General features: G+C 45.7%; 1 protein-coding gene across 3 annotated transcripts in view; it reads right to left on the bottom strand.

Annotated features, from left to right (window-relative positions):
• The window catches only part of LOC144942027 (engulfment and cell motility protein 1-like), a 66,386-nt gene that overhangs the window by 17,317 nt on the left and 36,188 nt on the right, over positions 1-12,881 (bottom strand). For all 3 annotated transcript variants that reach the window (XM_078868641.1, XM_078868643.1, XM_078868642.1), the window contains exons 12-15: positions 11,991-12,122; positions 10,619-10,723; positions 8,597-8,705; positions 5,369-5,505 (exon numbers count right to left, since the gene is read on the bottom strand). In XM_078868641.1, coding sequence (XP_078724767.1) covers positions 5,369-5,505; positions 8,597-8,705; positions 10,619-10,723; positions 11,991-12,122 — 483 coding nt within the window. The remainder of the gene's footprint in view (positions 1-5,368; positions 5,506-8,596; positions 8,706-10,618; positions 10,724-11,990; positions 12,123-12,881) is intronic.

Genomic DNA, 12,881 nt, shown 5'->3' with positions numbered 1-12,881 from the left:
TCACACGCAGCAGCCGCGTCTTCTCTCAAACGGAACGTGTCCTCTACGACTCCCTAACAGGAGAGCTGTCTCACGAAGAGAGAATCATTTAATGGCCGGTTCTGTAAGCGATTGGCTGGCTGGCTGCAGCAGCTACAGGATCCGATGGGGAGGGTTGAAAGCGTTAGTGGGGTGCAATGACTTCAAATAGCGTCCGCCATGATGACATCCTGATCCATTCATCAAAATGCTCCTCTTCCCACGTATCCAATCAGCAAAGGCAATGCGAGCAAGTTGGATGTGGCCAAGCAGCAGCCGATTGATCCTCTCCCCACTGCACGGCTGCCCGATTTATTCCGGGTGTTTGGCAAGTTGGCACAGCGTTCGAAATTTCTCAATGGCCCTGTCCATACAGCTCGGACAATCACAGCTCGACGGTGCTATGCAGGTGTGCAGGCAGAGTCACCCCAAGAGTTGGCCCCATGTGTGTGCTGCGAAGCAGTTTCTTCGATTGAGTCGGTCGCTACAAAGGAGGTGGGGTCTTCGAGTGGGAGGGTGAACCCTGACATTTCATAGTCACCAGCGAGCATATTTGCACACATTTTGATTTCATACTGTTTAGCTAATGTCTTGGGTCAAAGCAGTGGCAGAGTGATTAGCACACTGCTATGAACCTGGGGACCAGATTGTGATTCCTAGTTATAGCTAACATTAGTAGTGAGGGATTGCTGAATCCGTTCTGGCCCAGAACTCCTTCACCAACCTACACAACGACCGGTGTGACGAAAGAGAGAAACGTTTATTCACGACCAATATAGTGTGAGGGAGGCCTTTATCTGTCAGTGGAATGAAAATGTATGGAAATATTATAAACAGCTATGGAATGGCTGATAAACAACTACAGCATTTACAAGTGGATTGAGAAAAGCGCAATTCCAATATATTAACCAATGAACGAAATGTACAATGATGCCATTGGCTGAAAATGTACCACAGAGTACAAACATTTAGATTTCTTTCGGCAAACACCGGGTTGAAGAGAAGGGCACTCGCAGTGTTCTGAGACTACGTCACCACTGAAATTAAAGTTTGCAGCGACCTTTTCAACAGGGTATGCGTCTATAAAGCCACAGTGCAAACGGTACCCATGGCACGGGACAACAGCAACGGTGTCTCCATGCAACTGCAGTACGTACCAGTTGGAGCTTATATTTAAGTAAAAAAAGGCCAGTGTCTCCATGGTCATTTGAGCAATTGGGCAGGATTCATCACCATTGGCAACCCTGTGCCACTGGTCAGTTAACAATTCCACATTCCCACAGAAGGACCCCGTCTATCTTGTCTTGATTTCAGACAAACAGGACGCATTTATTCCACGTTTGACCCCGTGGCATCAAGACCGTTTCCGATGGCAGCCCGGCTGAAGGTGGGGTAGGGCCCCAAGCAGGGAGCTAAGGTTAATGGGGGGGTACCCAGAATGGGTACAGCTCTCGTCCGATTGGCGCGGTTGGCCATGTTCGGTGCGAAGAAAGTTTAACGTACATACGTACAGCTCGCAGGCTGCCCCCCGAGAATCCGAGCTCAGGCCACGTGCTCGGTTCGTGAATTGGCCCAAGTGGGCCACGAATCGCTCTTAGGAATGCAACACACAAGTGGTGGCAGTTTTAATGCGGTACAAACCAAGAAACACGACGGGCATACAAGTTAAATACTTCCTTTTTACGCTATGCAACTCATAAGAGCCTAGCGTTTTCCCTCTGGCCTGCCAATGTGCTTTTCACAACTACAGGACTGGAAATGTGTGGGACTCAAGAGGTTAAGGGGATGGGGGGTAAAAAGTAGGTTGGCTAGGGGATTAACCAGCTCAACATCAACCTTTAAGGGTTAACCAAACACGTACCCCTACTGTGGAAAGTCAACAGCGGTCGATACGTGGAGAGAGACTGGAGCTCCCCATGGGAATGCTGGGATTTGACCACTCGCACCGGGGCCACCAAGAGAGGTGAGCATCATCGCAATTCTCATTTGAGCGAGAAGACAATTGACCTTAACGCTAACGAACATGTAAACGCTCCACAGATGTTGGAATAAAAGGCGACATTCTAAACATGTATTCCCAGACGTATGTACCCAGTCTGCCCTTTTGCCTCTACATCTAAGGAGGCACTGATCCCAGAGGACACTTTTGACTTCACAGAGAAATTGCCAAAACTTGTAATTAATTATAGCAGATAATACACTGGCAATTACCATATTAATATGCTGACTATCACAGCTATTAAATCAATGGCCAAACATCCAGGCGTGAAACGAGATTAAATGTTATAGAGGAAACGACAAAGAAAACTTTGGAAACTTTTTAATTAAACTGCGTGGAGCTAGGTTCGCTGGCTTGAATTAAGTGCAGAGACCCACAACTCTGCAGCCTGCTCACTGCACGGGCACAATCGAGGAAATATTTTACGACATTGACACTGCATTTACTGCTCATGTGCTGAATTTATTGGCCGACATAAATTGACTTCAATATGATTTTTTTTCTTTCAAAATGCCAACCAATTTTGAACACTAGAGGTCACAACTATCTGTCAGTACTGAAGGATCGTGTGTGTGCACACACACACTGCTGCCAAGGCACTAATAACCAGGACCTGTCTGAGGTGAGATTTATAGACGGATGGGAGTCTGGTGGTCATGTCAAGGTTGCTTTGAATATTTTGTACATGACTGAGCTGCTTTATTGAGCTTATCAGGCAGCCTGCACACACAATAATCTCAGGCACCCGTCCGTGAAGACTAACCTTGCTTTGCAGTAATTCCATTTTCTAGCATAATAGCATCGATAACGCCACTCTTCCACCCAAAATAACCTGCAATTGTTTTAAGAACTCTCAGTGGATTTAAATCTGTGGGGAAGATTGAAATGAATTCCACTGCTAATGGAAATACCCCATTGGCTGTGCACGCTTAGAGAGCCGGCATGTAATTCGTGAAGCTATTTGCAGACAACTTTCTTCTGGAATTTAAAACAATTATCTGGAGTTTTACCAAAGTTTGGTGTTTTATAAACGTCGGCTTAGTCATAGACTGCACACAAATGTTGTTTTTTTCATTATTGGTGTTCTAATTATATGATGGATATGCACTGTTTTGGTTGGTAAATTTGTAAAATAACATTGCTTTGTAAATGGAATCGTGATCCTAAATTGCCATTTTATTTAATAATGGAGATTATATTCCATCTCTAATCAAACTCAGAGTGCCTTTTTCAAAAGGGTTTATCCCATTAATTTTACTGATGCCGAGTCAAAGGTGCAACCCTGCAATGGTTTAGTGACGCCACTGCTAACAGAACGGCCTCCCCCACTATAAAAACAAACTTCAGTGAGGGCCGCTCACTCAAACTTTTTTATTCCAAGGCACAGTCTTGAGCTTGCGTGATATTTGCAACACGTGTAACAAATAATGTAAATCTACGTTTCTGGATTATTTGTCCGTTTGTCTGTTTGGTAATTTATTTGTATTTGGAATGCTGCCGCGTTTTAATCGTTTTGCATGCCGGACTGGTTTGATTCCACCAGGCAGTATTATATGGGTACATTAACAGTTCGAGAATCGGCAGGTCACGTGTGGCGGGGTAAGGTGTGGGTACTCCCGCCTCGTCAAACATATGGAAGAGTAGGCCAAATACCCTCAACTCGTAGTGCCCTCTAGAGCTGAGGGCCCTTCTGCCAGCAGTGGCATGTGCAAGAACTTGCAGGGTGCAACTTTTTTTGCCCAAGTGGCACACGCGCAACCAAGGAGGATGAGAGGGTCGGGGTGGGGGCCAGATCGTGTTAAACTCACTGGAGTGGAGTCAGTCTGTCCCGGCTCGCAAACAGCAAGCTTCTTTCCTTTCCTTGAATTCCGAAAATACCACGGCGCACTTGTGACCGTGGCGCGGCACATCGGTTGAGAAGCATCGGAATTCAGGCTAGTTTGGCCTACTCGTCCAAACTGCCTTAAAACTGTTTCCATAAATGTTTTAGTTTTTTGTCCTCAAAGTATTAAAAGTTTTAATGATTCCGGTTACAAATAAAAGATACGTGTGTATATACTCATCAATAACTTTCTTCTTCACAAGGATGGGTGGATGATTCTTTCTGGTTAAGAATATTAGCAATTAATCCATGTTCACCCCTGCATTGTTACAGACATGTACGGACAGCTTGTCGAGAGTCACGTGCTTGTTGCAAATCCTGGAAATCCCCTTCTGTCACCGAAAGGCCCTGGTAAGCAATCACATTATCACCATTTACTGATTGAATTGATGTCAATATTGCAAAGGTCAACACTTCATCAATAAGGTGTGTTGTCGTGATTGACGATTCCCAGTGGGTGTGAGCGAGAGCAGGTTGTAGTGCTTTTGGAAAATTACATTTTATAACGAAAAGCAACAAACCGTTGTGCCTGGAAGAGGACACAAGGATTGGAAATATGAATATTGACAAAGAAAATGGAACAAAAGGTGAAAATTAGCGCAAAAACGAAACGTACGGGGACGCACGCATCGAATTGCAGTACTCGACAGAAAGTGGGAACACGTGCATCAGAGAACTTGTTGTCCTTTGCCCGCAGCTCCGATTAGCAAGGTCGGCTACGCACGGTGCAAAAGAAGTTCAGCACACATATGTAGTGATTCAATCACCCGACGTTATGGATGAGGCATGCATGCCACGGAGAGTTAGGAAGTAAAACAAGTCTTCTGATTGGTACTTAACGAGACTGAAAGGGGATTGGTTATAGGCAGGGAATTGAAGAGATTGGAGGAGACATGCAAATGGAAAAAGCGGGAAACGGAGGATGATTGACAGGGTGAACAGGTGGAATCCGTTGGGAAAAGTAGAAGGTGATTTGGCTCGAGGGAAAGCAGGTCAAGGGGCTTGAGGGATGTAAAAAGGGGAAGCGAGGGAGTTCGGGACGCTTGGAATAAAGGGAATCTTTTAAGACCGTGTCTCGTGCTGGAAGAAATAAATACTCCTGTTACTGAAGACTACCGTGTCAGGTGTTACTACACATACACACAAACATACCGAAAAATCGCTACTTAGAGAAATAACAGTGACTTAAAATGTGCACGTGGGCTGAGGGAGGGAGGGCATCGCGGGAAGGTTCGACGGCCAATGAAAGAGACCACCGTGATGGAGTGGCTGCTGTTTGTAATTTTACGACACGTCAAGAAACAAAGCGTTTGATTTCTCGCCGAGCAGCGCTGCCCTTTGCGTTTGAGGGTGGCCCAAGGAAGCAGATACTGCAAACATATTTGTGGTGTGTTGTAAGCTTTGCTACTTTTATAAGTGGCCATGTAGTTGAGACTAAAGCATGAATGCAGTCGGCACGACGGTCTGACCTTGTCGAAATCTTCGAAGGTGGCGCGCATCTCTTTCCACGTCTTGTTGAGCAGTTGCACGCACACGCAGAACAGCTCCTGGAAGGCGTTGTCGTGTGTGAAGTACATGGGGTAGTAATCCTGGCCCGTCTCCGATGCTGCAATGGGAGACACACACTGCTATGGAAAAAAACAACCACTCTTTACCACAACAACATCATAACCCCGTAACAACCCCATCAGAACCACGTCCAGGGAGCACATAACCCACCAGGTGAAGTAGAGGTCACGAGAGTTGGGCAAGGTGGCACATGCACCTGTAATTAGCACTATGGAGGCCAGGACATGGCAGTACAGCAAGCGGATTAATTTCCATTTGTACAGAGAATGAGTGCTCACCCCTCGCTCGCTCACTCTCTCGCACGCGTGGGCGTTCTCTGGCTACTCTGGTTTCTCCCACATCTATGATATCGTGCGGCGCTAAATGTGCCCTTCGAGCGTCCATGGTAATGGCTCCTTGAGTAGCTCCAGGTCGTTGGTTTGATGTCAGGCCCGCAGGACAAATAAGAACACCGTGGAAACCATGCTCATAAAGCCAGTGCACATCGCCATTCTTTTTATGCCGAGTTTGTTGCCCAATAAATCAACAAAAATCACAAAACATCTCGACGTGATAAAGCCAACTAAGAGTCGATAAAATTCACTTCCCACTTAAACGAGCACCCCTGGAGCCAGTGATGGACATTCCAGATCGCTGTGTCGGGAGCGAGACTATTCGTCGGGGTCATCGCTGTTGGCTTCCAACAAGGAGGAATTTGTTTCATCTACCCCAGAAGAATTGCTGAGTCAACCCCAAGATGCATATGTAGATTTACACAAGGGCTAGTCTTTGACCAAATTACCTGGAATGCATTAGATCCTTGTAACATCTCAGAAGCTAAGACATGGTTCAGCCTGGATGATGCTTGGTTGGGCAACTGACAGTCATAAAAAGGTGTTATAGGGTGCTGTGGAGGCTATGCTGTGGGCAACAGAGTAGTGCAGCAAAACGTATCGTTGTACCGTACTTCTATGGTCCTGCCATCACCAACTGCCACTGATCAGCGTGGTGACGTATGGTCAAATACCCCCACGACTCGCACGGCATGGGGAGGTCCTCATCCAGCAGTGGATTGACAAAAGGGCTGCACATGTAGAGTTAGGCAAGTATCTCTTAGCTGCATCGAGCGTAGACTTGAATGGACATACGCCAGCATGTGTGCAGACTTAGGCCTGTAAGTCCTGTGAAGGTGTTTATAATGCTAGGACTTCACGGTGCTGTTCAAGGGATGAATATTGGACAAAATTGGCATTCTGGTTTTTGTGTGTAATTCTATTTAAGCGTGGCATGATGAGAGCCAATTGAGACTCCACCTCTTGTATTCAGCCGAGACCTGTGTAACAAAAATGCAGGTTTGTTGATAAAGCACTATTATTGTTTCTTCCGAAAATAATAAATCAAAAAAGGGTTTGTCAAAAACAGTCATTATTAAGATGAATGTTGGGGCAGCTTTAATGGAAAGGAGGTGGCAATGAATAAGAGATGAGAGAACAAACGTTCTCAAACTTGAGAACCCAGTGTCTTTCGGGGTATGTGCCTGGATTTGAACCCAGGTTTTCAGTGGTGCCAAGCTCAGCACTCTGAACCGAGACACTGTGCGACCAGCTCCCAAGAGAACACAATTAATGGACGAACACACTCTCCATCAATCAGGCAATGCACATTTATCACGTTCAAATGCTCTTCTGGGCCAAATTTATGTTCTGCTTATAATTATATGATTTATATAGCGATAGCAGTGAAGGCTCCAAAATTCACATCCTAAATAGGAAAGCCCACTTTAAGCATGCCAAGCCTGAGGAATGCTCAAAGCAACGCTGCTGCCTAAAGTATAACGGCTCCAGATAGCTTAAAATGCATTTGCAGTAAACCAACTACTGGGGTGACACGTTAATCTAGGCTGTGGTTACCGAATTGCTGTTAAATAATGCACAAGCGGTAATTAAGGAAAGAAGGAATCACCGCGGACACATTCTGTTAAGTATTTTATATGGGGATGTGCATGAGTCGCTCTTTCCAGGCACAGTCATCTAAATGTCAGTGCCAAGTGACAGAAAAGTGAAGGCGATTTGAGGAGGTGCTCGATTTTCTGGCTGTAAATTTAGTTAAACGTAAAAAGTGCCCGAGGAAGCTGTACAGAGCGCCAGCTTAATATTTCATGCAGTTGTGGTAAATTATAGACCAATGATAGCCATAGCCCAAAGAGACTTTACGTTCACCCGGGGAGATGCCACACAAAAATGTTGCAATGCTCTGCCTCAAATAGGAGTAAATAATCATGAATATTTGATATACGGCAGAACAAAACTGTGACGGCGACAACCACAGCCCCAGACCTCACAAAAACGAATTATTTCTGCCTCGGCTGGTTATCGTGAAGTTTTCCTAGTTTAAATTCATGAATATTATGACATAAATAATTCACCTTAAACCAATTACATGCAGCAAGATTAGAATAATACTTTAATTTTGCATAGCGTCATTCATGCCAAAAGCATCCTACAATGCTGTAGATGCAATGGGTTTTGTGATGTCCGTTGCCTTAAAAATATACGTTTGGACAACAAAACATACGGGAAAGTATGAAGGAATCGATGGAGTGACTATCAGAAGGTCAGTGTGCATGAACACACATTGAGAGGTAGAGACAGATGGGAGATGCTTTTATTTTCTGCAGTGGAAGCGCAATGCCATTTTTAGAATCCGAAACAACTTTTGGTGGGAAATTGGGAGTGGTAGAACTGCGGAACTGTGTGGAAGCCAGGTCACACAGAGCCTGCCCGGCGGGTCCTGCACAGAAATATTGGAATTTTATAGAGTTTCGCCATTTAATCATATGGCCAATTCCTAAGTAATATATTTCAATGGCAATCATGGTCACTGTCGGCCGGCTGGCATCAGGGTACTTTTCAGCCCTTCACATCAATGATCCAGCCATGAAATGTTGGTCGATGGAACTTAGTGTACGGAACAGGGACATCTGAAAGTCATGATGGCATATGTGAACGTTTTAACCATGTCTGGTGGTTAAACGCACTCGCGTCTACACGGTTATTATATTACCACTCGCTCTCTCGCATGGACAGGACTGCACGCTCCTACACTGACGCACGAACCTCCGTACGCGACGCGCGACGCGCTGTACTCACGGGGCTCGCGGATGCGCATGATCTCGCACATGATGCGCGTGAGCTCGATGCTGCTGCGGCCAAACGGGCACTCGTGGCGGTCCTCGCGGCAGCTGTTTTCCAGCACCAGCTGCTCCGCGGGCAGACGGCACAGAGACGCGGCGACGTTTTCAACAGAGTGCACGGTCACGAGCACTCGCAGTGGGAGAAACGCAACATTTCCTTTTTTCTTTCTTTCTTTTTCTTTTCATCTTCGAGATCAAGATTTCAACGTTGCCGAAGACACCGTTGCCACCACACCAATGCTCTCTACTATGAAGATGTTCAATCTTATTCCCCAACTTTATCATGATTTACTATCTGTGGCATATTATGGGATGGTTCTGTGAAACCCGTTATGTTAAAGAACAGAAAAAGGAATCAGATATCACAATGCGACTGCTGAGATCCCTTCAAGTGGCCTCTGTTGCACACAAATAGGGGTCAGCATTTTCCCACCAACCCTTAAAGTGATGGCCGTCACATGACAGTCAGAGCAATCTTTTTCATTATTAGTGCGGCAATTTAGGCAATTTAAACGCAGAACATTTTTTTTAAATCTTTTTTTTTCAGTCATCGGTGACCTGGCTAACATCACGAATTCACAGGCGGCAGCCTAAATTCAAACCAGGGATCTCAGCAATGCCAGCTCGGCACTCTGACCTCTGAGCCATCTGGCCACCTCGAGGACAAACGCCTGTTCATGGAGGGACTCTCACAAGCGCAGAAAGAACAACGCACAAGCTAGGATGCACCCGACTTCATCACGGCTTTAATAGATATGTAGTGGGCTCAAACGGACACTAAGATGTACGGTTGAGAGGCAACACATTTATTTAACCAACACGATAAACACAAAGGGGTAACTGCCCCTTTACCAGATGTTAACCTACGGTGGTGGTCCACCGGGCTAACTACGCTAACTTTACTGGGAGGAGCTACGACGGACGGACTCCAGCCTGGGTCCAGGTCCCGTGTTGCTCTTGTCTTCAGGCGGAGGATAGCACGTAGATTCTTCAGGATCACAACAACAGCTGGTCCCACTGGGAGACCGGCTTTTATCCCCCGTGGCGGGGCTCGCTCCTACCCGAGCCACGACCCCCTTCTTGAACCATCGAGGAGGGTCTCTCCTGGACACGTTGTCCCCCCAGCCCCCCTTTTTGGGGTCCCCGGGCAGGCGCCCCCGATCACGTGTCCTCCGGGGTCAACCAGTGCCATGGCCCCTAGGAAACCGGTTCCTGTAGCCAGCATCCCCCCAGCACCCCATCCTCTAGGGCCGGCATTGCACCCAGCGCAGGGTGCCACTAGTTGCTGTCAGCCCGTGCTGACGGTACATTATTGTGTGGCGTGCCTTTGCCAGGCTGTCCACACACACAGCGACATCCAGCGATGTCGCGACAGACACACTAAGCTCGGATTCTTATATGCGTGCTGTAGAACACGTTATGGGATTTAATGAGGGAATGTCAGACACCCATCAAGCTTTCTAAAAAACACATATCATCATTAAGATTACAAAAATTAAACAAATTTCCAAGTGCCTAACACTAAGGCTATTTGTAGGACATTTAAAAGGTATGCCACATCCATTGTTGGATAATAAGTCAATGTATGGGTCCGGGGAAGTAGTCATATGATGTAATTTTTTAGGCCATTCTCTGCCACAATGAGCTATACTGCTCATAGTGAGAGTTCTGAGCGGATGTTTCTTAAGTCTCCAGATGTGATGCAGATGCGATGGCAAACGCGGTTTGCATAACAGCGGAAAAGAAAAAACAAGAATGATAACAGAACAGCGGCGCATGTCTCTAAGACTCAGAAATTCACAAAGCAAAAACAATGGAAGACATGGCGTATCCAATGACTTAGATGCAAAATATATTTACATTCTTCAAAAGCGTAGTTAACATGCAGAATACCCGCAATCTGTGCAGCTCAATCTTACGAACAGTACACCCCCCCCCTCTCCCTCGAAGCAATGGCTATGTTCACAGCTGGACTCACTCTGATGTAGGAGTCCTGGTGCTGCTTGGCAAAGTAGAGCATGCAGTCCAGCGCCAGGATGCCAGGGGGGGTGCCTGTGAAGTCCAGCGCAGGGTTCACACTGTTCTGCAGGGGAAGGAGAGCGGCAAACAACACGATTTGCGTCCGGTGATCGTTTCCACACGACGCACACATTCGCCCCGGTTGGAAAAATCGTTGTCCCGTGTGGGGAGATAGAGCACACAGTTCCTGCCTCCTTGCACCAGATATAATTCAACGTAGGGCAGCAGTGAGAGGGCGACTGACGATCCAGCAGCCACCGACTGCCTCCAGTCACTCGCTCGCCGGCGGGCAGTCACCTCCTTATCACTCTTCTACGGCTACTAACGACCACAGTGACAGCTCCCGTCAACTCTGCTCGGCGACTCCTCCACCCGCGTCGAAGCACGGGTCGACTAGACTGACCGCTTTGCGTCATTGCAGAAGGACAAAATGTAACATTCAGAAGTCGCAAATGGTGCACGAGGTCAGAGAGACAGTCCAAATGGAAGTAGCAAAAACAAATACAAAATAAGAATGAGCTGTATCTCAAGGTAACTAATGGCCAATGAATTTAAATATTAATAACATGAATGAAAAATAAACAAAAACGTTGGAAAGAGAATATGGATGTTAATGACGTTATTAATTATACAATGCGGAGCCGGGAAACATGCTGCGGAAGACCCCCATGTCACTGGAAGTCCGAGGACACCCCTAATATTTCAAGGGAAATTACTTTACTTGAATAAACCACAACAAGTGTCTTCAATAGTCAGTTGATGAAAAGACTCACTCCCATTGCACATTCCAAATAATTTTTTTTTTGGCATGTGCAATTAATTCCCCATTACCAAATGCAAATAACTCATATGCTAACAATGCCAGCTTATGATAATTATCAGACAAGTGGTGGAGGCTGAAGCCATCCCATTGTATTTATAATGATTCCTGCTGCGAATGTTGTGGTCCTTTAAAATGCAGTGGGTTTGTGGAGTAGAGTGCGCAGGTTTATTAAGTAGCTTGTTTCTGTACGAACTGTGGTGGCTAATATCCGAGTCTTTCTGGATTACATGTGAAGTTTAATGAAGGAGTCTATGAGCAGTCATTGTGGTGGTTCGGAAAGGAGTCTGCGAGTAGTTATTGTGGTGATTCGTAAATGACTGTGCGAGTAGTTATTATGGTGGTTTACAAGGAAGTGCTTGCACAGAGAGCATGTCTACTTTCCCACAGCTGTCATCGAGCTCATGTAGAATCTCTACCACTGGCTCAGCGCATCATGGGAGACATGAGTCACATCGTTCGAGCACGGAGGAACGCCGGCTTGTGACTCGTGGCTATAAGCGGCACTTACCAAGAAGCCCAGCTTCTTGTAATCGTGTGTAAACATGGACTTCCTCTTGTCGATGGAGCCACTGTTGTTCGTCTGATCCACATCGCCGTCGAAGGCGATCTTACGCAGCTCCATCAGCAGATCCCGTTGCACCTGGACAAACAAAACAGCAACATGAGTTGTCTCCTTATGGAGTTAGGTAATGGCCCATTTTCTTTCAAGTAACCGTTTAAACTGCGCAAACCAAGACACTGACAAAACTAACTACCTTTTCTGGAGCGTAATCAGTTTTGTAATTTGCACATGATAGATCCAAGTAAAAATATGTGTATATATTGTTCATTTTTACCGTTTTATTAAAACTGACTACCTCCACTATCAGTACAGAGAGACATACATTGGCCTAGGTGTATTCTTAAAAGTGTTTCTTAAGGAATCACCATCAACTTAAACTGGTTTACTTACACCATATATAGACACACACACATATATATTCACACTCACAACTTAACAACACTCCACAAGATTCCTAGGTCATGTACCGAGAGTTAATACAAGATTCTGAGATGCACATTCGCCCGTGGTGCGTCACGAGGTTCGAACAATCAAGCATCTCTATCGTATTTGATAGAAACCTAAACTCTCAATGGTTTCATATGGGATTCATCGTTTGGGCAATCTAAATGCCAAAATTTTATAATTTCTTTACAACTAATTTTTTTACTTTCACTTGTTTGTAACGTCGTTCAACTGTTTTAACATTTGAAGTTTTCGTGACTGCAGGGATCCATACTCTTTGGTTCTTTCGGTAAAGTCACGTAGGCATAAAATAAAATAAATTAAATCACAACAATTTATTTTATACCTAAGTGACTTTACCGAAAGAACCAAAGAGTATGTGTTAACATTGTT

This window comes from Lampetra fluviatilis, chromosome 26 (genome assembly GCF_964198595.1).
Source record: "Lampetra fluviatilis chromosome 26, kcLamFluv1.1, whole genome shotgun sequence".
Lineage (NCBI taxonomy): Eukaryota > Metazoa > Chordata > Hyperoartia > Petromyzontiformes > Petromyzontidae > Lampetra > Lampetra fluviatilis.
The sequence above is the reverse complement of the archived record's forward strand: the minus strand, read 5'-3'. Positions and strand labels throughout refer to the sequence as shown.